A 25,565-nucleotide genomic window follows, 5' to 3' on the forward strand; every position below is an offset into this window, starting at 1 on the left:
TGGTAACATCTCGAGATGTGATGATGGATGAGTTTCTGGGGAAGGTTAATTCGGGTTGATACATAAAGTACCTAAATACATGTGCATTGATGAGAGGTATGCGGATGCATACCTAGCAGTTAGGTACGATCGGAAATCATAATAATTGACTACAGCAGTTATAGAAATATCTTTCAAGATATAAGGATATATGGTTAAGCAGATATTTAGACTAGGATGATGCACTACCTAAGGTACCCAAGCTAAAGTGGGCCACCTGGGCATTCACTTTTGGTACCTAGGTACATCTAGATCTTTGTACCTCGAGCTTTATGGAAGCTTCAAACAATAAATTTACAACCTCAAACTATTCAACAGTCAACAAAAAGCATAGAACTTTTCAGTACCCGCTGAACTTTTGTCGAAACATATCATGAAACACCATATATTGGCGTGAAATTGTTTCTCTGCTCTTTCCGCAGTAACGGCATAGCTATTATCTACTCGTAAAGCCATGGCGCGCGTAGTACCGAGAACGTCCGTGGCGGCTGATAAGTTTAAGACTATACTTCCCAATTTGAAGCCGACGATTTACCACGACCCAGCCGTGAACAAGACCCCAAATAAGTAAGTTACTAGTTACCTTTCTCTTCACCTGGCGCTCATAATATGCGTGCTGTGGTCTCATAACCCCTTGCCGGGTACGACTCCTGGACCCTGTGTTATAATCTGAGATCTGACTGATTACTTCTATTAGCATTCGCACAATTGCCTGGAATCCACTGGGTACTTATATTGCAACTGGTTGTTTGGATAAAACGTTACGCGTTTGTACGTGATTCATCCTTAGCTCGTGATTCGGCGACATCATAATACCCTTTAGGATGATGTAATTGGGATTTTATGTTCACTCCGGTATGGAATGCTAATTCTTAACTACTGGTTTAAGGGAATGCGGACAAACCTAATGTTCGTCAAACGACTGAGTTGAAAGGTCATACGGCATCAATCGAAAAAGTTGCCTTCAACCCCGTCAAGGAGCTCGAGTTGTGTAGTGTGAGCAGTGACGGAGTAGTTAGGTTCTGGGATGTCAAGACTAAACAGGTCTTGAACGAGGTTAAGGGCTTAGGAGAGACCTTCACTTTAGCATGGCATCCCCGCGGCGAATGTGTCATTGTCGGGAATAAGGTAAGCATTCTCATCAAGCCTACTTTCCAAGCTCTGACCCCTTGCCTTAGGAAGATAAGCTCTTCGTTATTTCACCAACCCAAAGCACACCAATTTCTTCACACCAACAGCCTGTGCAGACCAACGACATTGTGTTCTGCTGGAGTGGCCAAAGAATATTTGCTACTACTGGAGATGGGAAAACAAGAATCCTCTCATTCCCAGATTTTGAGCCCGCCTACCAGTTTGACTACAAAGAAGGTCCAGATGCCGAATTCAAGCTGACCGGGCATACCTCATCCTGCATATCTGTTGAACTACATCCTTATAACCGGTACCTGGCCACAGGTGGAACGGATTCATTGATTTCGCTCTGGGAAACAACGGATTGGAACTGTGTGAGAACTGCGACGAAGATGATCGGCCCAGTTCGCAGTCTTAGTACGTATATTGAAATCATACACCGTAAATCATGCACGCTAACCTTTCGACGCAGGCTTCTCTTGGGATGGTCTCTATATAGTAGGCGGAAGTGAGGAGGGTGAGTATTATTAAGCCATGCATTTGTTGATCCTGACACTAAATTTCTTGTCATGCTTGTAGGATCCGGACTAGAGATCTTCAACTCCGAAACGGGAGATCATCTCTGCACATATAAGACTACGACACCTTCTCCCGTTATTGCGTGGTCTCCAAACCGATATTCACTCGCTTATATTGACTCGGGAAGTCTACGAGTAATAGGGGCCAGCCCAGGGACTAAATAAGAAGACCTGGAGTTAGTTTGATTAACGGTTACGAGAACGGATAATTAAGAGAAGCCCATAGTTTCGGTAGCTGCGACGACGGTAAAGACCGAATTCTGAACACGAATATTAGAAATTGTATTCGTATATGGTGGGTTTAGCGATCGTGGTAAAAAGGTAGTCTCTAAAAAATGGGTTTTATAATCTAGACGGATAGGGTGTCCTAATACTGCTTATTATTAACATTAGAGACAAGCGTTGGTTTAACAGGGTTGGGGGCGACGTCCGATACAGTATATGAGAGGCTATCTCACGAGATAATATTTCGCCAATAACCCTAAATTATCACATGAAGCTTACTGGGAGAGACGGCACTTTAATAAGAAGTTTGTTTAGTAGGTATTACTTTTCCCTGAAAGCTTTACCAAGGGTATTATACGGTGAATTGGCATCGCAATGCTTTGAGGCTGTTACTAATTTTCTCTGTGCTAATCGTCGTTATTTGAACTGCAAACTGCTTACGGCCGCGTACTTGGCAGAGCTGAGATAGATAATTTTTGGGTCATTTGCCATTTCAAGCTTAGATGTAGGCTTAGTTTCACTAAGCTTTCCGGACTGCGCTGTAGAATTAGGTATACCTATGAAATGTTGTCTTACACATGTGGTACAGCAGCTCCCCACTTATCTCCTTCAATGTGAGAGGTTTTGGACAACTAAGGGTTCCAATAAGTTCTAGAAAATAGAATAACCAATCAGATTTGATTATAGCTTATAGTGTATTGCTTAGTAGATGTGAAACCAGTACTCCGGGTTCTATAAAGATACGTGAAGGTACTAATACGATAACAATATACATAGAATTGCTCTATAGATATCAATAAGGCTTCAAGGTAAGAACGACGTAAAGAAGGAAATACAGGTAGGTAAGGTAGGTAGGTACATAGTTAGAGGACTCGAGACCCCGCTAATAATCTTATGTTAGGTAATAATCTTATATGGGTTAATCGATTCAATCTAACCTAGAACCCACTCTGTTACTTCTACATACTACATACTACTCAGCCCTACTGCGTAAGGTATATCAGCCGAGACGAGTCCCTTTTACATTAGTAATTCATGTTGGCTCGACTTTTTATTTGTGATTGGCAGGACATAGCGACATAGTGGCCGGGATTCATTCCTATATCCCTCTAATTTTGCATAAGTGTATTGAGAGAGAATAGTCATTCTTCCTGTTGCCTATGGCCTTAATAGCTTAGGTATATACTTGTCTACCGCCTCAGGATTTCGTATAGGTAGAGACATACACTATTTTCTTACATGGCGGCGCGTGGTTACTGTTAATCCCATCTTGAAGTTGGGGTCGCTCTTCAGCCCTGAATGTTCTTCAACTACTCGGTCCCAAGCAATAATACCATTGCAATTCCACTTATAGAAAAGAGATTCTATTAAGATCATTCCCCACATTATTAGACCCGGGATCCCCTCTCCCTAAGATCCTCTTCATAACCTCCATACATTTTCCCCATCTACTTGCCAATGCTTATCGACTCGATTTCCCGCCGTAAGATTTAGGGCTTATACCGCTCGGGCTCAACGACACATATTAAAGATTAAAGCATCGAGACAGAGTGTCGGAAAGTAGGAAATATTTTAAAAGAGGAGAAAAAGATCTTAGAAGGAGTTGGATTAAATTGTTTTTATCGCCGATATCTCGTTTGGACAGTGGTCCTCGAACTGGTGCGCGTGCTCGAGTCGCTATCGTGGCTTGAGGCCGAAGCGCATTCCGAAATACATACGGCTCTCCTATTCGGGGTCTTCTATCGGCGCACTACGGAGTCGTAGCTGATTTCCCGTATTTGCACCATCTAATCTTGTCTTAGATTATGTCGACTTCGACTGGCGAAGCCCCTGGCGCCGCAGCCAACGACTCTGGGTCTCAGGGAGGTACCGACAATAGTCCAACTGCCGATACGAGCCCGCCGGCCGCACCTCAAAATCAGAATAATGGCAACGTTCCCAGGCCGAAGCGGCTCGCGTGTATGATATGTCGAAAACGCAAACTCAGATGCGACGGCGTAAAGCCGAGTTGTAGCACATGCACGAGGTTAGGACACGCTTGCGCTTACGATGAAGTGAGACGAAAGAGTGGTCCTAAAAGGGGATATGTGAAGGCTTTAGAAGAGAGACTGAGTAAGTGTCAATTCAACAAGACACCTATTAGAATAAGCGAATATGAACTAAGGGATCTTGCTCTCATTTAGAACAAGTCGAAACGCTCCTAAATAAAACCCAAGAGCCGTCTTTTACCGTCGGGGTTGATACGGGCAAAACGCCAAACGCCACCTTCGAACAGCCGAATCGCAACCAACGAACCGCTCCTACGCCAAATTTCAATATCCCAAATCCTCAAATAAACATCTCAAGGGATCGTGATATGGACCAATGGAATTTCAATGCCGAGTCACCACAACCCACCGCCGGCTTAGATGATTTTAATTTTGGCGGGAACTTGAACATGGGCGGTATGGACAGCAGTTTTACGTGGGAGATGATTGGTCTTGGATTGGAGGAACCTCTCCCGCCGCAGGAGACGATCGACGAACTGTTAGAGTCCCTTACCTTATTATGCACACCATCTCGACTAACAAAAACTCGCAGGCATCAAATATACTTCGATAAGATCCATTCATCATTGCCTATGATTCATAAATTCCGGTACCTAGCAGCAATGAACTTGTATGATATACCCTTTGCATTTTTACCATGTACCTACCCTTAACTTTCCGGACTATGTTCATGTTGGCCTTCATACTTATTCACGGATTAGGGCTCCTAACCAACGACCTCCCGTTGCACTGCGATATGCGATCTGGACCCAGGCCTGTGCGGTAGCAGACAAATACGCGGATTTAAAAGACCTCTTTTACCAACGTGCTCGTAAGTATATTGAGGCGGATTACGTCAAAGGCTATGGTGAGCACATGATTTCAGTAGCTCATGCTCAAACGCATGTGCTGCTTGCCTCATATGAATTCAAGATGATGTACTTCCCAAGAGCATGGATGAGCACAGGCGCTGCTGTGCGCCTATGCCAGATGTAAGTATCGAACTAAAACTAGCTTGGATGACTTTATGCTCACGACCTTTAGGATTGGACTGCACAGACTTGACGGAACGGGCCTTGATGTGAAGCAATGTCTTCCGCCTCCTCGCGACTGGACGGAGCGTGAAGAGAGGCGAAGGACCTTTTGGATGGCCTTCTCGCAGGATCGGTATGCTAGTATCGGTACCGGATGGCCCATGACGGTCGATGAGCGAGATATCATGACCAATTTGCCATCTTCAGAGGAAGCGTTCGAAATGAGTCGAGCGGAACAGACGCAATCGCTTGCGGACTCAATGTGCCCAGCTGGAGCCGCCAAGCTTTCATCCTTTGGAGGTATAGTATTGATGGCCTGTTTGTTTGGCCGCAATCTCGTCCATCTTCATCGGCCAGATGCCGACGATCGCGACCACGATCTTAACGGGGAGTTCTGGAAGCGCCATAGAAACATGGACAACATTTTGCTAAATACGTCCCTCTGTCTACCAGACCACCTAAAACTTCCTTCCGGGCTTTCTAATCCCAATATCGTATTTACTAACATGAACATCCATACTTCGACGATATGTCTTCACCAAGCGGCTATCTTTAAGGCAGACCGGAATAAACTCCCACCGTCTGTTAGTGCGGAAAGCAAAGTACGATGCATCACGGCAGCGAATGAGATCGCTAGCATCATGAGAATGGTATCACACTTAGACTTGTGTGCTGTAAGTACCTATTGAAAAATCCTAGACGAGAACGAGTCCCGCATCTAACATCATTATAGATGAATCCGTTCATATCTTTCTGTTTATACGTTGCTGCACGAGTATTTGTTCAATACCTAAAGAGCAGGCCGGACGACAGCCAGACAGCAGATTCGCTACGGTTTCTCCTTGCTGCTATGAATGCATTGAAGAGGAAGAACCCCTTAACTGAATCATTCTTGGTACAATTAGATGTCGACCTAGAAGCATTAGGAACGCGAATACCTAAGCTCAAATCTGCCTTCCCAAGGAGTGCGGATAGCGTAAGTTTTATCCTAAATAATTCATGATGAATGTCCTAGACTGACAGCTTCAAGCCTGGCTCCGGTGTCAAACTCCCAAAGATGACTTATCGAAAAAATGGTGCTGGAGAGGGTAACTGCACAACGGATCACGAGTCAGGAGGTGGTGGCCTTCTTGCTTATCGCCATGCAAACGTGGGAAGCGATAATCCGCCAAATGCTTCTAATAATCATCAATCTGAAAATCGCCACCCGATTAACGGTAGACAACTGGTGGATGAGTTCGCGGGCCAAAATTGGCTCGCGAGAGAACAAAACTCAGCTACTCGCGACCAAAGTGGTAGTAATAATAATTGCAACCATGCAACAATCCCGCCCATAATGTTCCCAGGGTTCGTAGAAGGGACTGGAAGCGATTCAAACGATATATCAGCATCATCAAATACCGACGGGCCATCAAATAGACCGACGCCAAACTCGAGTACGGCTTCAGATAATCGCCAGAGCGCGACAGGGCCTGGTCAGATGGCAAACTCGAGCAGCAGGAGATCTTTTGATACTAGTCCTATCGGATCCCACCAGAGTCTAGGGCCGCAAGCCGAGATAGACGCTACTACAGCCGCTTTCTTTCAAATGGGGGGTGGTGGTACAGGCATGAGTTCAGATCAAGGCTTCACACTTCCAAATAATTGGGCTGGGCAAAATGATATGACGCCAGTAGCCGAGGGGGTTCTTCAAAATCTATTGGATGTACGAATGGATTTGGGATGGGACTCTAACACATAAAGCTATCACGAGGGTCATTAACTAACCGAAGCATGATCATTCTCTCGATATAAGCTGAATAGGAGTAAGGCAGGATTGGATATGTACAGGGTTGATCGTCAGGCTGGGCACTTTTATTACGACTTGGGACATATTGGGGCGTTCTAAGTGTTGCACACGCAATATCGACACGGAGGTTACGTCCATTTTGGAACTGTATAGTAGACTGCCATGACATGACGCACGGGGTTGGATTTTCTAATACGTCGGTAACGGAAGGCGAAAGGAACCCTTACCTCACTTATCCATATACTCCATTCATATTCACATAGACAAATAAATGACGAAATCCTACGATGTAGGCAGATACCCAAAGAAATGCGTATTTTTACAAAGATAGGTATCCAGTTGGAGTTGAAAGTTGGATATAGTATTGCATCACGCAATCTATTAACACGATGAGTGGAAAATATATTTTCTATTATCTAATAACCCCCTTATCTGTCAAATATCGCGGGAACAGCTCAGGATTGGCGACTCGATGGCTATCACGTACCCAAGTTAGAAAGGATGCAGATGCGGGCACGTAAGCTTCTTCGTATCACGACGCCATAATTACCAGAAAGAGGGTCATTCTCACGAGGGATAATTCAACGTGGCTCGTGATGAGAGGTTGATTCGTAGAAAGGGAACCAGACTTTGGAGCATTTTTTCAGCTTGGTATGTGTGTGTCTTCGGGAATGAAGAGCGAAGGGGGTAGGGGGGTGAGGGGTGAGGGGCAATACTACGAAGTCTGCGAGTATAAAGATAATGGATAATGGATAATGGAATGGATGAGATCTTATTAGATCGTCAGGGTCCAATTCCCACTATAGGTAACGATTATTGGCTCAAGTATATTACATGTAGGTATTACCATTACACTTACATCAATACATACCTATAACACACCTATAACATACATACATCAGCTCTTACATGAATGGAATATATTAATGTAACTACTAACCTAATGTACCCTGCGTACGGGGGTTTATCGTCCTTTGTATTAGGTAGTGCCGCCGGTATCTTTATACTAGTGCAGATTATAGTGTGATTTATAGTGCAGATTAATACTATGTAGTGCAGGATTAGTGTAAGTTAGGCCGTTCATCGGCATGTGGGGCCCTATAGGTACCTAAGGTATGGGAATTGATGAGAATTATAATTATAATGGGATGATAAGGTACAGACAAGGTGTTCGTTTGCCACTTTAGGACTAGACTAAGTTTCCCAGGGAAGTAGGTCTGGCCGCCCTGGGACTGGAAACTGCTATGTACCTATGTACTTAGGTGCCTTGAATGGGGCAAAGGACCCGCAAGGCGGGGCAATTTCGTGAGCTGCACTTTTCAGCTTCTATCGGCGCTTTTGGCATTTTTGGCATTTTAGCATTTCCCATCTGATCTTACTTTTTTTATATTTTTTATATTTTTATAATTTATTTTTAATTTTTTACCTTTGTACGTTCTAGGTAACTTCTAGACTCTTTTCCGCCTTGCCGGCATCGTCCGATTCCGATTCCATTAACCCAATTTGTTGACTTTCCGTTACTTTACCTTGGCCTACCTTGGATAAGCCAAATTCTTCCAACTAGTAGAAGTCAAATCATGACGGCGAAGACACTTCGCCTACGACATCCGACTTGAGAATGGGGTAAAAACATGCTTGGTGGCTGCGCCGAGTTTGTTCTGAGGCACTAAGCAGCATCGTCACCAAGCAGCAGACAGACTTATATACAAAAGGCATAAACCACGATGGACCCCGCCTCCGTATCTTTTCCACAACCGCCGCCGCCGCCGCCGCCGCCGCCGCCACCACATCAGCAGCAGCACCAGCAGCCAACATCACAACCACCTCCTCCAGGAACAGGGACTCCGCTGTCGCATGAACTTCACCATCATAACCATCACTCTCAGCAATCGCATCACTTTCGTGTCCCAACCCTTTCATCGCATACGAACCTCGATCTATCCACTCTCGATCCTACCGATCCCGTTTTCCAACAACACCTCCAACGTCTACAAGTCGTACCCGCTATCCCCGTCGTCCCAGGTGACTATACTTCGCATGTCCAAGATAGTTTCGATAATGAGCCAAATGCGGCTCATATGCTCCAGCGCTCCCATAACGAAACGACTTCCGACATCCACCGAACTCCACATCAACACCATGCCTCTCTCCCTCCATCGTCGCACTCGGCGCCGCCTGCCTCTAGTCAATTCGGCATCCTAACGCACAATGGCATGTCTCCAACTGCTATTCCCCAGCTTCAACAAGATGAGGACATGTTCATCCAATCGGCGCAAGTCAATTCCTCAGCAGCCGAATCCTCTGAGCCGAGACCCCATGGCCAATTGGTCAATAGGATAGTCGTTGACCCACCTGATCTTCAAGCTTGGCGCGAGAAGCTATTTAACGTCGACGATACGATTATCTTAACCAATGACCAGTAGGAAACAAGATTCCTATTGGAACTAAGTCGTTGTACTAATTACCAACTAGATTCGAGACGTACTTCCCCCATATCGATAATGTTTACTCACATCGTTCCACCCAAAAGTACAAGCGCAAGCCCTTTATATCGCACTACTGGGATTGCCGAATGAAGGGACGACCACCGGGAACGCCCAAATCAGATGACCCTTCCAAGAAGAAGCGCAAGCGGAGCGCGCGCGAGAGGGATCTATGCGATGTTAAAATCAAGATTACCGAATACTTTCCGGGAGCGACGATCCTACCCGGTGACGGAGACTCGAGCCTCAATTTAGCTGCGCCGAGTGTTTACCAATCTCCACAACAGCCAATGTTTAACGACGGTCTACCACAGCCTATGGATGCTCATCTCAACGGAGAGAAATTTTGGACAATACAAAGAGTCAATGGCAATGGCGGGAACGGTAAGGGCGACGGCGTCGCTGGTCCTCACAAGCATAGCCTAGAGAAGAGCGATGAGATCAAGAAGTCAACCGTACAGAGATATATTACCTCGCAAGAAAAAGAAGCAAAGAAGATTCAGGTGGGTTGTTCCTTGTATCATAGTTGTGATTACCTTTATACCCGGTTTTATATATGGAAAACTTCTGTTAAGATACAAGTGATCTAGAACGGTAGCATCTCCCTTTAGCACAGTGGAGGGAGGAAAGCAATTGTTATTAGAATAGGGAGGGGGGACAGTCCTTCTCGGCTCCTATTATCTTCTATTCACATCTGGTAGTTCTAAAAGCTAGCTATAATTGCTCACACTAACTTGCTCCTATAGAAGCCTTTACCTAGGAGGATGTCAGGAGCTGCACTTGCAACCGCGAAAAAGCACTTGAAGGAGCACGAATTGAAACTCTATGCTGCTTGCTTTTGGTAAGCTATCCTCCTAGAACATAAGGCGACTTATAAGCTAACGAGCCTCCTTATCAGCCCCTTTTCACAGAGAGTATGGATTGCTCTGGAAGCGAAGGGTATGCAATATCAATATTGCGAGACAGACCCATTCAAACGCCCAACCCAGCTGCTAGAAGCAAATCCACGAGGCCTAGTTCCAGCTATTCGTGAAGGCGACTGGGCCAGCGGTGAGAGTGCCATCATCTTAGAATACGTAAGTTATCAGAGTTGTGGGGCGATTATAGATGGCTCCCTCAATCGCTGACCGTCTAACTTGCTAGCTTGAGGATCATAACCAAACGGTACCCCTCTCTCCCACAGACCCCAGATTAAAGGCAAACTGTAGACTATGGATCGACCATGTGAGTTCCACTAGTGAATATCCACCGTGTAAAGGACACAGAGAGTCTGACTGGCCGATCTAGATCAATGCAAGGATAGTTCCGGCTTTCTTCGCTCTCGCGAGGGCTACCGATTTCACAAAGCAGTCGGAATACGCTGAGAGGCTCCGGAGTGAGATAACAGCCCTTGTTCAAGCTGCTAACGACAGGGTAGGTTTTCCATCCCGTACTTTCCCCTTCAAAACATCTCTAATCCGCCACCCAGGGGCCATACTTCCTCGGAGAAGATCTATGCCTTGTAGACATCCATTTTGCTCCCTTCGTCCTTCGGATGTCCCGCATACTCCGAGAGCTCCGTAACTGGGGCGATCCCGTGCCGGGAACACGTTGGCAACAGTGGACTGAGGCCCTCGAACAAAACCCACATGTTCAGGCTACGACTAGCCAGAAGGAGCTCTATATCGAGACCTTGGACCTCTTCCTTAATAGCCGTCAACCCCACGGCGATCACTTCGGATCGTAATATAATAATGGGATATATCGTCGTCGCTACATCCTCTTCTACATACATATTAGGTACTTACATACGCGCATAAATACGAGAGGTTGTTATCGGATTCGAGGAGTATATACGGTACATACTAAGTTATATCATACCATACACAACAGGACCAGGTAACCCGCCTAGGATTCTTTTTTCTCTTCTTCTTTTTTCTCCCCCTTCCCGTTTTCAGGACCGAGCTCCTTCAGAGTGCTTCGAAAAGGGTAACAGGGGATCGGAGTTGGAGTGGTCTGGACCATCCCCGTTTTGGGAGCCAGACAATCGTTAGATACTAGTAGGTCGTACATATTGCATGGTCATGTTCAGCGCATACATACATACATACATCAAGCTGGGGATGGGGTGGGTAGGTGGACCTGGAAAAGTGTGCATAGAGGGTTTGTTTGCTGCTATTGCACATTCTTTATAGCGTCGATACATAGGTATATACAGATCGTTGAATTGCTATGTCTTATTGATAATATGCGGTCCAGTTGTTATAGTAGTTATGACGCTTAAGGGGTAACCGCTAGCGATCCCATTTGGCACATACCCACTTTGTGGCACAGGTTTACACCAAAACTACTACCTTTTTAACCTTGAATAAAATCATGTATATTGATGATATAAATTTAAAACTGAATTTATTTGATACCTTATAAGGCCGCATTACTAAAAATATACTTTTAATAAAATCGAAAAATTTAGTTGTGGCACAATTGCTATGGGTATTGCTTAATATAAAGGTACATGGCCCCACATACAAATTAGGTACGAAATTAAGTATTTTTAATAATATGAAATATTGGAATATTGTAACAATAACGTCTTATATCTTAAATCTAAAAGATGTAATAGAATGCCCATGTCTTTTTATATATGGTATATATGTCTTATAAACATTGTACCTTTTATTATTAAAATATTAAAATTCGAAAATAGCCTTATAGTAAATATTATTATATTTGTATGGGCAAAACTTTCAATTTATGTAATATGCCACCTAATTTAATTACAGCCATAAAACTTCGTATATAGCGTAAGATTAACTGTATTAACCTTTTAAGCCTAGTATCTTTAAATATGGAATGTTTAAAAGTAAGTTATTGTAACGTCTTTTTACACCTAATTTGTATGTGATATTTTATACAGTATACTAAAGTACCAATCTCCCAATAATAATCACTCCAATTCCAATATTATATATATAATTATAAACACAAATCAATTCTTTACCAATTAGTATAAGTCTTAGGTTTTTTATCACCAATATATATGATATTATTCAAGGTTGAAAAGGTAGTGTTTTGGTGGGAAGTGTCCCACAAAGTGGGTATGTGCCAAATGGGGGCCACAGCGGTTAGCTTCTTCTGAGTTTTTCAACGGCAGAGGAGAATTATATGCATCAACCTTCGAGAACACCGGCACTTATTAGCTGATCTATTTCCTAAAATCCACACAAGGCAAATGAGCGTAGGGCTTAGTGGATTTTGGCAGAAATAGCTCCCACCTGACTCTCAAGCCGCATTCCTACGCGGTGAACTATTCGGCGCATAGGACTTTGAATGTTCCGTCTTACATCTACATTAATAGTCGCCATGTATTCACAGGGATATAATCAACCATCAACTTCGGGCGAAGGCTGAGCTGTCACGTTCGCTATACGAAGGAAGATAGCCGAACTAGCATACGCCTAGTGCGAGTACCCTTACATAGCATCATTGGCAGCATTGGCAGTGAAAGCCGCTAGGTTCTAGATTTTCCTATAAGGGGGGTTTTTATGTACTACTCGCGAAAAATATGATCTACGGTTGGGTAGATATGCCTTGCAGCGATGGCGAACTATGTCGAAGGTGAATCTGATCTTTAATAAAAAAACAGTTGTTTCTTATACACCATAAACTATTCATAGGCTACGAATAGAACAAGTGACGTTATACTGAGACATGGACAAGACACTAAGATATCGTCTGGGTTCTGATTGTGTAATGAACACAACGCCCAACAGCAACTTAATTTGTTCAAAGTTGGGTAGCCAGATACGATGCCTGTCGTGATACGGCGTACTTAGCTATTCAGATATTCAGCTATTCCACCAGATTCTATCCTCAGCAGTTACGGTTACAATATTATGAAGACTTCGTAGGGGCTACCCTGCTAAATACTAGGATTATGTGCCTCGTAAAACCGAGTTGCTTCAGCAAAAAACTTGATGACGTTAGTTTTGTAGGTTAGGCAAATTCAGTTAGCACATACATGAAGGAGCCACTTAACTGCATCGCTCTCACCGCGAGGCGCAGTTTAGGACTCCTTTGGAAGAATTTGTCCAGTCTCGGTAATAGCTTACGGTTGGGTATTTTCTCGATATACGTACCGTACCTACGCATCTTAAGTCTTTGCTGTAATAAATAAAATAAAATAAAATATATTAAAATTGAATAGTTTTTATAATATCTTGTCAATAATACCTGACATGTCTCAGTGACTAAACGACTACGAATAATATATCGCTTTTAAAAGGTCTCGGCTATGTATGTAGTTACAGGGGTTGACGTCAGGTTACACGGAGCTTCAAGCTTGTTTTCGCCCGGAGCAGTAGAGCAGCAGATAATAAATTGCCCCGCTCCAATTGTAACGCACTAGCAACACCACCATCACTGGCAACTGCATCATATGCGCCTAATACTCGCCCTTGCCCCCCTTCCCCCCGCCGCTGTGAATTATTGTGCTACTGTTCTGCCGCTCTGCCGTTCATTACTCATAACTTCCCAACTTCGACAACTTGAATCAGTTTAGAGTTTGATCCGTTTTCCAACTACACAAAACCAACAATTTTATACTCTCACACTTATACAGACTTATCACACTTATTACTCACTAACACGCGCCAACAATGTCCGCGTACGACCCTTATGACCCTCCCCCGCGCGAGTATTCCCGTCGGGTTTACCATGATGATCGTCGTGAGAGGGCAAGTCCCCGGTACACCGAGACTCAGGAAACATACTACAGAGTAAATCCAACGAGCCGCACCGCACTTGTGCCTCGAACGAGGGAAGATAGTGACCAGCTTTCTGTCGAGGAAGTTAGTAGAGACTTTCCTCCTCCAGGTTACTCCCGAGATATCCGTAGAGCCAAATCCGCCGATCCTGGTTACGATGATTACTACTACGACTCCCGCCGCCACGACGGCGCACGGGATCACCACTCTCGTAAGAAGCCCGCTAGTGTTTATTACGAGGAGGAGGAGAGAGCCCGCAAGCGCGTTCTATCTAAGCAAGAAAAGATCATTGCCGCTGTCGCCGGTGGTCTCCTCGCTGCCGGCGCTAAAGAGCTATGGGATCGCCATGAGGCAGAGAAGGAAGGCGCCGAAGTTCATCGCAACATAGCCGCCTCTGCTGCTCTCGGCGCTGCCGGTGCACTTGCCGGCTACCAAGGAGTGGACTATTATAGTAAACATGCTGGTAAAGATGACAAAAAGTCGACCTACATTGTTCACAAGGGACGAGATGGTAAAGTTGTCGAGTACTATTCCGACGATGACGATGACGATTCCAGGCATCAAAAAGGCAACAAGTCTTTTCTTGAAAACGCCCTGGCCGCAGCTGGTCTGGGAGGAGCTATTAAAGCCTTGACCGGTGGCGGTTCTGAGAGGGATTCAAGAAGTCGCCGCGGTAGCCCAGACTCGTACCGTTCGCGAGGTAGCACAAAGAGCTCAAAAGATACTCCTGCGGCTAGAATGCAAAAGGCCGCCAAGGCATCGCTCGTCGCAGGCGCTGCGGAGGCTTTCCGTGTTGCAAAGGAGCCTGGCGGATGGAAGGGAGAGAAGATGAAGCGAGTTCTTACCGCGGCTGCCGGTGCAGCAACTATCGATGCCGCTCATGATCCCTCCAAGGATAGCAAACGCCACCTTGTGGAATCCGTTATCGGTGGCCTTCTTGGTAACCGAATGCTCAATGGCTCCAGAAAGGACATTGAGGAAGATAGGAGGACAGGTCGGAGCAGGTCCCGCTCTCATGCACGCTCCCGCTCTCGTGCACGTTCCGAGGGTGGTGGAGGACCCGGTCTTGCGGCGCTAGCTACGGCAGGCTTGGGAGCTTTGGGCGCTAAAAAGCTTATCAGTAGCCGGAGTCGGTCTCGGTCTCGCCCTCGTCGGGATAGTATCGACTCATACGATAGCCGAAGCCGCTCGCCCCCGAAGCGCCGCAGTCGCAGCCGCAGTATCGTCGACAAGACACGACGCAGTCTAGCTAAAATTGGCCTAGGCAATGACCCTGATGACAAAGACGACGATGACTACTATGACGACCGGTCTTCTCGCCGGAGTCGTCATAGAAGCCCGTCAGATGACCGCTATGATGATGATCACAAGTCTCGCGCCTATATGAGAGGAGGCCGAGGCCCTGCTAACGACGGTTATGATGATTATGATGAGGAGGAACGTTCTATTGGTAGCGGACGACCGCGTAGTTCGTCCCGTTCACGAGGAGGTAGGTCCAGTTCTGCTTCTAGTAGTGATCTTGGAGATTCAGACGAAGATAAGAAGATGACGTCGAAGATGCGACGTAAGCAACTCATTACGACGGGGTTAGCAGCTGTTGCCACCATCCATGCTGCTAATAATGTATATGGTAGCATGGGGCAGCGCGACGCAAGGCACAGAGCAGTTAAAGAAGGTAAACTGAGCCCGGAGGAGGCTAGGAAGTTAAAAACTAAGGCACTTTTGCAAGATGCGGCCTCGGTTGGCATCGCGGCACTGGGCGTCAAGGGCGCCCTCTCGGAGCTCAAGGAGGCACGAGAACAGGCCAAAGCAGTTAGGGAATGGAAAGAAGAGAAGCAAAAGCGTCATGAGAAGCGGTTGGAGCGAATTAGGCAGGGAAATTCCAGCTCTAGTAGCAGGTCAAGGACTGACAATTGGCGTTCTTCAGCTCCTCCGCGGGAGAATCGGTATGACGATGGCCCCCATTACACTGACGGGAACCCTTATTCTGCCTTACCTGCACCTCCGGAGGGATACGACAGGAGGTGATAGGGTAGGGTTATCCACCACTATGCATTGACCTGCATAGACCCTACTCCTTTCTGCGCCAACTACATATGACGGTTTGCAGAGCATAATACCTGCACTGTACCTTTTGACGACTTGACGATTTACTGCTCTTGATGATTTTGGGAAAAATATACAAGATTGGTGTGTAGAGGGCGTTGGGAATAAGAAGAAAGCTGCTTGCCTCGCGTCGTTGCTGAACTAACCCCGGCTGTTTTGAAATAAAAACGAAATCTCGCTCGTCACATTAATTTCTTTTATCTCTTCTGAATCTCTAATGATACGCGAAATTTTACTATGATATATAAACTGAGCACCTTCGCTGATCCTGATTAATGTGTGACAGATGGGCGTCATCGCCGCCACCACCACCATCGCGACGACTAATGTATATATCCCGCTGTAATGCAGCAAGGGGTATCTTGTGCTACCTGATTCTTACCTGCGTTACCGAAAACGGGTCCAGGCGTTAAAGGAGCACCAGTCCTCTTGCAGCACAAGCGCGGAACAGGGGCGTCCACCAGTGGACGTTCTCTCGCTAACCGGATGCCACGGATTTGCGTCTCTGCCATCACAAAATTCGATTTGGGGGTTCGGAACCAGTCAACGGTCGTAATGAGGATGCACACGGGGATAGTAACAGGATCTGCAAGGTTTTTTTTTATCGGGACTCGGTAGGATCCAGATGACAACGGTTCCGACAAGTGGGAAGGGAAAAGTGGTACAGATTAACGCACGCGTGGATGGGATTTGATAGAAGATTCGATTGGGAATCGCGGACGGGATCTAAGGATACTACTATAGGTACACGTACCCGGGGGGACGGTGTGTATAAATGGAGAGGAAGAGGGGAAATTGGGGGATGAGGGAAGCTGCAGGGTTTCAAGATCTTTGGGTATTTCCGGGGGTATTATACTATCACCACATGTTTGATGACGACGATGACGACCTTGAGACTATTTCCGATTGGACGATGTGACGAAAGTCTTTTTCCCTTTTTTTATTTAAAATAAACATTTATCATTTATATCTTTTTTTTCGTTTATAGTCTATTACAAATTAAAATTAAGGGCTTTTATGCTTTTGTTTATTTTGACATTGCTATATCTGCATTCTTAGGTATATAATGCGTTTACTCTGCATACATAGTACTGATACCTGATGAGGGATCATTGGGCACAAGTATAGCCTATCAAGCAACTAGAATATAACTTGTCATGAGGACTGTATTTGGGCCACATATGATTGCAGTAAAGTCCCCTGTTTACATCGGCGTACATACGCACATGCATACGTGCTCCCTTGTTTGCATATGTCGGGAATAGATACACAGGCACTCGGGTTCTTTCAGGTATACCGGTGGGAATGGGGTACATTCTAGGAACATTTGCTCCGTGTTGGAATACTTTGACATTCGTATGATATATTAGGTACTGGTGGTTTATTTTATTCTAGTTATTAGATGCTAACATACATACTAACTTGAGATCGGGAGAAGCAGTACGGATCGGAGATAGTGTTTACTACCTAGCATAGCATAGCATATGTAGTAAAATAACTAACCTCTCTTTCTCTTTTACCTACGAGCTTACATGCCTCTACACACTATGTACCTTGGTATAGTAATACAAGTATACGGCGCTACATACATGCGTACATGCGTACATACGTGCCTCATATCTCCCGTCCTTGCCAGCAAAACTCATGACATCATCGTGCTGACCGCCTCCCGCCTCCCGCCTAGGACCCCCCACGATGCGATTTGATTTGTTTCCTGCATCTTCCTCCCCGTGGTTAGTCGGATCGAAAGAACAGAAACAGACAAAAAAACGTGGGCGCGCGGAGGACTGCTCCTTGGGGTAAGTAAAGTGTACGTAGGCAGGAAGTGGGTAAACTTGGAGTTGGAGACTTGGGAGCCGGATTCCCCAATTCTAGGACCCTGTCATGCGCCTCTGGCAGCTAACGATCCCCTTCGGTTACGCACGTGTACAAGTAGCTTGTCAGACAGGTGGTGTAGCATGGAGGTAGTCAAGCCAGTCAGCCCTGTGTTACGTCTGTATCGCTCCGGATTGTATAGTGCTATTCGGGAGTGAGGGATTATTAGGTGGGAGAAACTAGAAAGTTGTGTAAACTACAAACGCGTCTCGAGACTCTAGGATGTAGTTCCTTCAAGCTCTGTCGATAGCTTGGCAACATGGAGGGAGCTGAGCCGCATAGCTATCCTCCCCACCAGCCTTCTTGGCATGGCTCGTTCAGAATACATACAATTTATGGTTCTATAGAAGTTGGAGAGAGGAACATAGACGTGAACGAGGTTTCTCAAGATGAGGCTCGGTTTCGTACTGGTAATTTAATATTCGACCAGTTCGCGGAGGTCCTATTAGACTAGCTTTTTTTTGCTCTAAATATGTAAAAAAGCCTATTATGTACTATATCGAACCGTCGATTTGTATGGTATTTCCATCTGATACACGAAGAACATAATGCGCGCACTCATCTCGATTAGCTGACTGCACCACCCCCTTGCTTCCAAGCCTGAGCCATGGCAAGCAGCTTCGATAGATCTTGCTTCTGTTCGTCGTCTGCGGGGAATACGTAGTCGATATACTCTTCGAACGTGTCGTCTTCCAGTCTGCGCCTGCGCTTCGTCCTCCTTGGCATCTGCTTCTGGACTTTCTCGATGTCCTCTGCCGATCCATGCGTACGCTCGAACGATAGCCAAGCATTGAGGAGAGAAACCCTCTCTTCCTTGAGCTCCTTCTCCTTCATGCGCTTGTGAGCACGCTCGAACACATTGCGGGCTCTGGTCTTGGCCTCCTCGCTGACAGGCCGCTCCTCCTCTTCGCCCGTTTCTTCCTCGTCTTCTTCTGGGATGTTGATCTCGAAGTGCGCATAGCTGATCCAGACCTTGACATGATCTGTCTTCTCCAGAAGTCTCTCGTACAGGTCGCGTGTCTTGTCGTACTCGCCTTCCTCTTCCTCGAAGTCGATGTATGCCTTCCACAATAGTTCCGGCATATCGAGCACGGGTTGGTTAATAGCGAGCTCGAAAATAGCTCTTGTCCTGTCGAGGTCGTCCAATCCTCTTTCGAGCTCGGCAAATTTGATCCACGTCTGGCAGTTGGCTGGATTCCACTCGATGTGCTTTTCGTAAAGGGTTCGACACCGCACAAACTCAAATAGCTTTAATTCCAACTCGATATAACCCTTAAACAGCTTGTCCTTCGGACACATCCCGATTGCTTGCCCTAGCGTTTTTCGTGCGGTTGTAAGCTCACCCTGCCGAATTTCAAACTGCGCCCTCAACAACCAGACCTTAGCAAATGTGAATTTCTTGTGAGGTATCAGGTCGAGGCATAGTTTATAAATCTGGCGCGCTCGATCAACATCCTTGGCTTCCATCTCCTCCCAGATAGCGTAAAAGATCCATAAGTAAATGTATCGGCGCCAATGCCTCTTTTCTTGTGTCGGCGGGATTTGGGCTACAGCTCGCTCGTATACATCTCTCACCCGATCCAGGTCACCTGAGGTCTCTTCTAATCGAGCGTAGTCGAACCATATATCGTAGTTCTTCGGATTCTCCTTGATTTGGTCTTCGTAGTGTCTCCTTCTCTTTGATAATATTACGTCCTCTACGCCATCCCTGTCACCGTACTGCTTCTCGAAAGTCGTGTACGCCTTGTGCAAACCCATAGACTTTGAGCGAGGGAGGCGGTCTAGAGCGTATTTGTAAATGGCCCTAGCTCGCTCGTACTCCTTGAGCTTCGCCTCGAATCTGGCGTAAGCAATAAAAAGCCTCTCATCAACAAATTCGTCGCCCAAGGCCTCGACTGCAGCGCCGAAAACCTCCCTAACAAGATCACTAGTCCCAAACTCTTCTTCGAATTTGGCCCATTTAATCCAGTTACGCGGTTCCGGGTGTACTATCGTGAAGCGCTCGAAGATATCCCGGGCACGTTGGAATTCGCCGTAACGTTTCTCGAGCTTAATGTACGCGCTCCATGCTGCCTCGTCCGGCTCCCAGGCCATCCATCTCTCAAATACCTGTCTCGTACCAGGAATATTACCCAACATCTCTTCCATATAGACATATTTGTACCATAATTTGTCAATCCTAGGTAGGATAGTGATGGCACGATCAAGTAAGTTTCTCGCATGATTGATATTCCTGTTCTTCATCTCGGCCTCGATATAGCGAATCCATAACACGACAGACGTCGGATCGACATCGAGGGCTCTCTCGAAGATAGATCGCGCGCGCTTAAACTCTTTCTGCTCAAGTTCCCATGCAGCATAGCGCATCCAATTATTCATATTAATCGTATTTCGGCGAACGAAGCTCTCAAACTCCCTTCGCTTCCGACCCTGGAACTCATGGAGCTCTTCTAGATCACCAAAGCGCTGGGTAGGTGCTTGTAGGGACGTCTCCTGTCGGTCTACTGCTTCTCGGAGCAGCTGCTCGGCAGAGATTTGAATAGGCGCGGCGGCCTTGTTCTTGACCCTTGGAGGGCCGCGTGAGGACTCCATATTGACTTTAGTGAATAGTATCGGTAGGGTGATATATGTGAAGAGTGAAAATGAAGGATGATTGTGAAGGTATAGTGTGGTATGGCTTTGCCAACCAAAGCGTTTGGTTTTGAGCCAAGGGCAAGTTGTATGTTATAAGAGGTTGGCGAGGCTGATTAAGAAGAGTCTCGATTAAGAGATAACAAAACGCGACGAGATCAAGTTCAATTATTAAAGTGGACCCAATCCTGGTAAATTCACGGAAGAATTAGTTTTACCGTCCGTTGGCTTTACTTAAGACGAGTTATGATTGGATATGAAGCTTAAGGTCCCACATTAAATTATAGTCGCGATTAAGAAGGCTACGACCAATTTCTACATAGTACATCTTTTTTGATTTGCCTTGTCGCAATTGGAATTTGTTCACCTTCAATACACAAAGAACCATCGACATTTTCCGGGGTTCTCCTCACCTGTCGTATAAACATATGAACTACATATCCATCTACTTTTAAGTTAATAATTTATCTCATCGAATTACGTGATCGTCTGACGATATATTACCGTTCGACGCCATGTCGACTCTAGCGGAGGAATTGCTGCAGGACTTTGAGGACTCAGGGTCCGAAAATGGGGAGGAGCAAAATGACACCGGACTTGACCTCGATGGGCCAGCTATTGGTCCGCCGGCAAGCCACGATGATAACGACATGGTGCTAGACGGCGATGAAGAAGAGCCCGATGAGGACGAAGAAATGGGTGGCGTGAGCGCCGCCGAACCCGCGGAAGACGAAGAAGCCACCAAGGCCAAGGTCGAGAAGATGCAGCTAGGCGGAGTTAAAGATATTCGTAAGGTTACAACTGTTATGGACAGACTGGACCCTCTGCTTAAGGTTAGTTTACCCTCTACTCCCTCACTTCACACTACGAACAGTGATGAAATGTTTACATCTCTTATCTTGAGCTAGACCTGACCGACTGGTTACGACCTTATAGGATATCGCACACTATCAATCGAAACCTCTCACGCTACACACTATCAATATAGGTAACATTGAGGACAACCCCGAGTACAAGATCCTCACTGAATCCAACACTCTCTCCACTCAGATCGATGGCGAGATCATGAAGGTCCATAAGTTCATCAGAGATCATTACTCCGCTCGATTCCCCGAACTTGAAACGCTTGTTCAGAACCCGATCGAGTATGCTAAGGTTGTAGCCATTCTGGGAAATGGACCTATGGATTCGGATAGCATCAGAGCGCTTCAAGGCTCAGCTGACAATCCTCTGGGCGAATCGCTCAAGTCAGTTCTAGATGGACCATCGCTGATGATTGTCACCGTCGAAGCCACTACAACGAAAGGTCGTGAAATAAGTCAGGAGGAGCTTGAACGCATTCTGAAAGCTTGTCATATGATGATCAAGATGGACAAGGCCAAGAAAACACTTACAGACTACGTCCAGTCGCGAATGAATATATTTGCTCCTAACCTCACAGCCCTAGTTGGATCCTTGACTGCTGCGCAATTAATTAATACGGCAGGGGGGTTAACTAATCTTTCCCGGGCGCCCGCCTGCAATCTTGCAGCTTGGGGCTCGAAAAGATCAGGGAATACGGCATTCGCCACTAATGTGGGCGTGAAACAGCAAGGTTACTTGTACCATTCACCAATCATCCGTGGCATCCCAACGGATCTAAAGAAGAAGGCTATGAAGGCGGTGGCGGCGAAGCTCGTCCTAGCTGCACGGGCGGATACCGGTCACTCAACCCCTGATGGGTCATATGGCGAAGAACTCAGGGGCCAATGTCTAGAGAGGTTAGACAAACTAACGGAACCGCCACCGAACAAGGGTCAACGAGCGCTACCGGCCCCGGATGACAAACCTTCCCGAAAACGGGGTGGTCGACGGGCCCGTAAGGCCAAGGAGGCAACTGCAATGACTGACCTTCGCAAAGCTCAAAACCGCATGGTTTTCGGCAAGGAAGAGAAAGAAACGGACTACGGAATTGGAGACTCTACTACGGGCATGGGAATGATCGGCCAGACAAACGATGGACGAATTCGTGGAGTGCAGATTGATAACCGGACACGAGCAAAGCTTAGTCAAAAGCATAAAGGCTGGGGAGGAGCTACGCCTATTGGCGGCTCAGCTTCATCATTGCGCGGATTTGGCCAATCAGGCAACATTGACCTTCGTGGTAAGGGTCTACGAACTTCAGGGGTAGGATCCACTATCGGAGGTGCAGGGACAGCCTCATCTCTAGCATTCACACCAGTTCAGGGACTAGAGCTTGTAGACCCCAAGGTTCAAGCTGAGCTTAATCGCAAGCGAAAGGCGGAGGAGGACCGCTGGTTTAAGGGCGGTACCTTTACCCAAGTGGCCGGAGGCGGGACAGCTAGTAGCGCCAACGGTAGCTTCAAGGTCCCTGAACACCCCAATAAGAAAGTCGATACCGGTGCTGGTAAGATGGGCCCGCCGGCGGTACCCGCTAAGAAATAGAGCAAGCAAGGTACTGCACTGCTATAGGATCGCGCGAAGTAAGGGGGTTTTGTACAACGTATAGTATATGTACGCAGACAGACAAATGTAAGAAAGTAAGTAAGGCATGGCGTCAAGAGGAATGGTGGGGCCACTCGTTGGTTTTTTTTTTTTTTTTTCGCAGCATGGGGTCGGTCGCATGGTTACGGCGTTCTTGGAAGGGGGGCTATCGGCTACTAGACTACGGAAGAGGAAGCCAAATCGGCTTAGTTCTGATAGTTAACTCTTGTCATGCGATGTGTGCGTTTCTTACAGCACTCGTTTTTCTACAAACTTAAACTTAATTCTCCAAGGCCGCGCGCCGTCTGAAATATGAATTGAATGGATCCCCCCGCCGCCCGCGCCTCGTTTGTCCAACTCTATCCCTACCGTGTTCTGCTTGCCTATGTATGTGACATGGAGCCGGCTCCGGCTCCGTCGCCGCTCGTACATTGACTTTAGCTAAGGGATATAGCCTTCGCCGCTGCGGCGTTACGAGATGTTTCTTTCTTTTATAAAGTATCTATCTGACCTAGTCCCTACCTACATATAGCATATGCATGCATGTAGGTAGGGAAGAAGTGAGACTTTTTTCTATATTTCCTTTTTCCTTTTTTTTTTTGCCTCTAGGTTAGGTAGGTACCTAAGGTACATAACATACATACTCCACGTTTTGACGCAGGCGCGCGTAACGGCCACGGTCTAGGGGAAGGGAAGGGAGGAAGGGAAGAAAGTGTCACGACATTTCGAACAACAGGGACCTTGGAGGAGGAAGAGGAGAAGGAGAAGAGGAGGCTCGCACAGATCTCGATCGTCGGGCGGGAAAAAAAGGTCCTTGGGCTGGACTGGACTGGAGCGAGGGAGCTGCCGTGGTATGATATGTTGGTAGGAGGTGGTAGGTAGGTAGGTATGATGGCGCGGCGCGCGTGGGTTACACGATACGTGGTCCCCCAGATTCAATGTCCGCTGTAGTGTTGCAGCCTCTTACGTAGATAAGTAGGTATATTGTATATGTATGTAGGTAGGTATGGCATTCGCGTGTTGCCGTACGCAGAGCGAGTTCGGTACTGCTACTGCCGGTAGGTCAGATCGAAGTCAAGTTCAGACATGTATGGCATATATAAGACTCAGACTCGCATGGGCGTACGACCGTTGTCGCACGTGAAGGCGAGGGGCGAGATGAGAGGTCGTAAAGTAGTGTAGTGTTTGTGTATGTGTGTGTGTGTGTGTGTGTGTTTGTGTTGTGGAGGGGGAGGTGTTAAGGGGGGTGTGAGGGAACGCGAGGAGCGGGAAAAGGGGAAAATGCGAAAAAGGGAAAAGAAAAAGATGGCATTCTGGTGAAACTCGCAGATCCCGGATATGGGATTTTTTCTGATTCTGATTCGGATTTCTGGATTCTGGCTGACATGGCGATTTCCCAACATTCGCATCCCGCGCGAATGCCCTGGATAATTAATGCCCATTTCTTGTTTACTTCGTACATACTTATATACATACATACATATACTACGCACATCTACCCAAGGTACTACTAGATAGATACTGCACACCGCGCCATCCATCATACCTTGCCGGTTGATTATGTCGTAGCTGCGGTGCAATTGGTGGGGTGAGATGGGAAATGGGGACAGAGACGTTCCGAATAGTTACATTTTCGACGATATTCTAGCATTGATGTTCTTGTTAAATTTTTTTTCTGTCTCTTCTTTTTTCTTCTTTTTCTTCTCTACCTGCCTACATATTTATCTACTTGGAAATCTGCAGGGACTCGGCCGGGAGAGTATGTACATGCGTCCGTTCAATACGTATGAGATAGGTTATGTATGTAGGTATATATCTGCTCCCGTAGGTTGGGTCGAACTGCTGAGCGCCGATCAGTTGAAGATCAACAATGCTGAAAACCGGATTTCGTCATGACTGATCACGGTGACATATCTCTCTACTGTAGTATGTATAGACAAGGTCTGCATCGCCATGCGAGGTAACAGCTCACAGCTCACAGCCCACAGCGCGGGGTAAAATAAAATAAAAAACTGGTACCTTAGTTTAGCAGAGTACCACACGGACGCACATGTGAGGAGACGTGAGGAGGACGAGGAAAATCACATCCTTGTCTGTCCTGTTGTGCGTATTATGTATGTAGGTATGTATGTATGTATTGTGGAGGGTATCTTCGGTACCGGTTGTACTGCGCCAATACGCCAATACGCCAATACGCCAATACGCCAATACGCCAATACGCCAATACCCAGGCTACCAAAATCTGTAGTGTAAGTATCTACGTATATGTCTTCAATGTCAATGTATACGTGTTCTATGTATATGTATGAAATATGTATAAGATATGTATGTACGCCATAGAGGTTGCGAGTCAGGTTCGTGCAGTTGGCGTTGTCGTTGGCGTTGGCTAATATCGATATAGAAAATGCCCAGCTTTTG

The 25,565-nt window shown here is 46.3% G+C and overlaps 5 protein-coding genes across 5 annotated transcripts; 4 read left to right on the plus strand and 1 right to left on the minus strand.

The window, feature by feature from the left end:
* Window positions 1-493: 493 nt before the first annotated feature.
* GL218_03873 (THO complex subunit 3) lies at window positions 494-1,913 on the plus strand (the record flags this gene model as incomplete). The annotated part of the gene is made up of 6 exons (XM_033580452.1): window positions 494-606; window positions 737-810; window positions 929-1,167; window positions 1,218-1,587; window positions 1,643-1,687; window positions 1,750-1,913. The coding sequence occupies 6 exons, from the start codon at window positions 494-496 to the stop codon at window positions 1,911-1,913; spliced, it is 1,005 nt and encodes a 334-aa protein (XP_033437002.1).
* Window positions 1,914-3,778: 1,865 nt separating this feature from the next.
* Window positions 3,779-11,032, plus strand: GL218_03874 (Glutathione S-transferase omega-1; the record flags this gene model as incomplete). The annotated part of the gene is made up of 12 exons (XM_033580453.1): window positions 3,779-4,085; window positions 4,157-4,499; window positions 4,554-4,631; window positions 4,723-4,992; window positions 5,045-5,636; window positions 8,710-9,242; window positions 9,296-9,809; window positions 10,053-10,147; window positions 10,205-10,382; window positions 10,450-10,530; window positions 10,594-10,719; window positions 10,775-11,032. 12 exons carry the CDS (start codon window positions 3,779-3,781, stop codon window positions 11,030-11,032), a joined length of 3,375 nt encoding a protein of 1,124 aa, XP_033437003.1.
* A 2,911-nt stretch (window positions 11,033-13,943) lies between these two features.
* GL218_03875 (uncharacterized protein) lies at window positions 13,944-16,079 on the plus strand (the record flags this gene model as incomplete). Its single annotated transcript, XM_033580454.1, has 1 exon — window positions 13,944-16,079. One exon carries the CDS (start codon window positions 13,944-13,946, stop codon window positions 16,077-16,079), a length of 2,136 nt encoding a protein of 711 aa, XP_033437004.1.
* A 2,520-nt stretch (window positions 16,080-18,599) lies between these two features.
* Window positions 18,600-20,624, minus strand: GL218_03876 (Pre-mRNA-splicing factor clf1; the record flags this gene model as incomplete). The annotated part of the gene is made up of 1 exon (XM_033580455.1): window positions 18,600-20,624. One exon carries the CDS (start codon window positions 20,622-20,624, stop codon window positions 18,600-18,602), a length of 2,025 nt encoding a protein of 674 aa, XP_033437005.1.
* A 554-nt stretch (window positions 20,625-21,178) lies between these two features.
* Window positions 21,179-23,108, plus strand: GL218_03877 (U4/U6 small nuclear ribonucleoprotein Prp31; the record flags this gene model as incomplete). The annotated part of the gene is made up of 2 exons (XM_033580456.1): window positions 21,179-21,496; window positions 21,600-23,108. 2 exons carry the CDS (start codon window positions 21,179-21,181, stop codon window positions 23,106-23,108), a joined length of 1,827 nt encoding a protein of 608 aa, XP_033437006.1.
* Between the last annotated feature and the right edge of the window lie 2,457 nt (window positions 23,109-25,565).

This window comes from Daldinia childiae (assembly GCF_008694065.1).
Source record: "Daldinia childiae strain JS-1345 chromosome Unknown Scaffold3, whole genome shotgun sequence".
NCBI lineage: Eukaryota > Fungi > Ascomycota > Sordariomycetes > Xylariales > Hypoxylaceae > Daldinia > Daldinia childiae.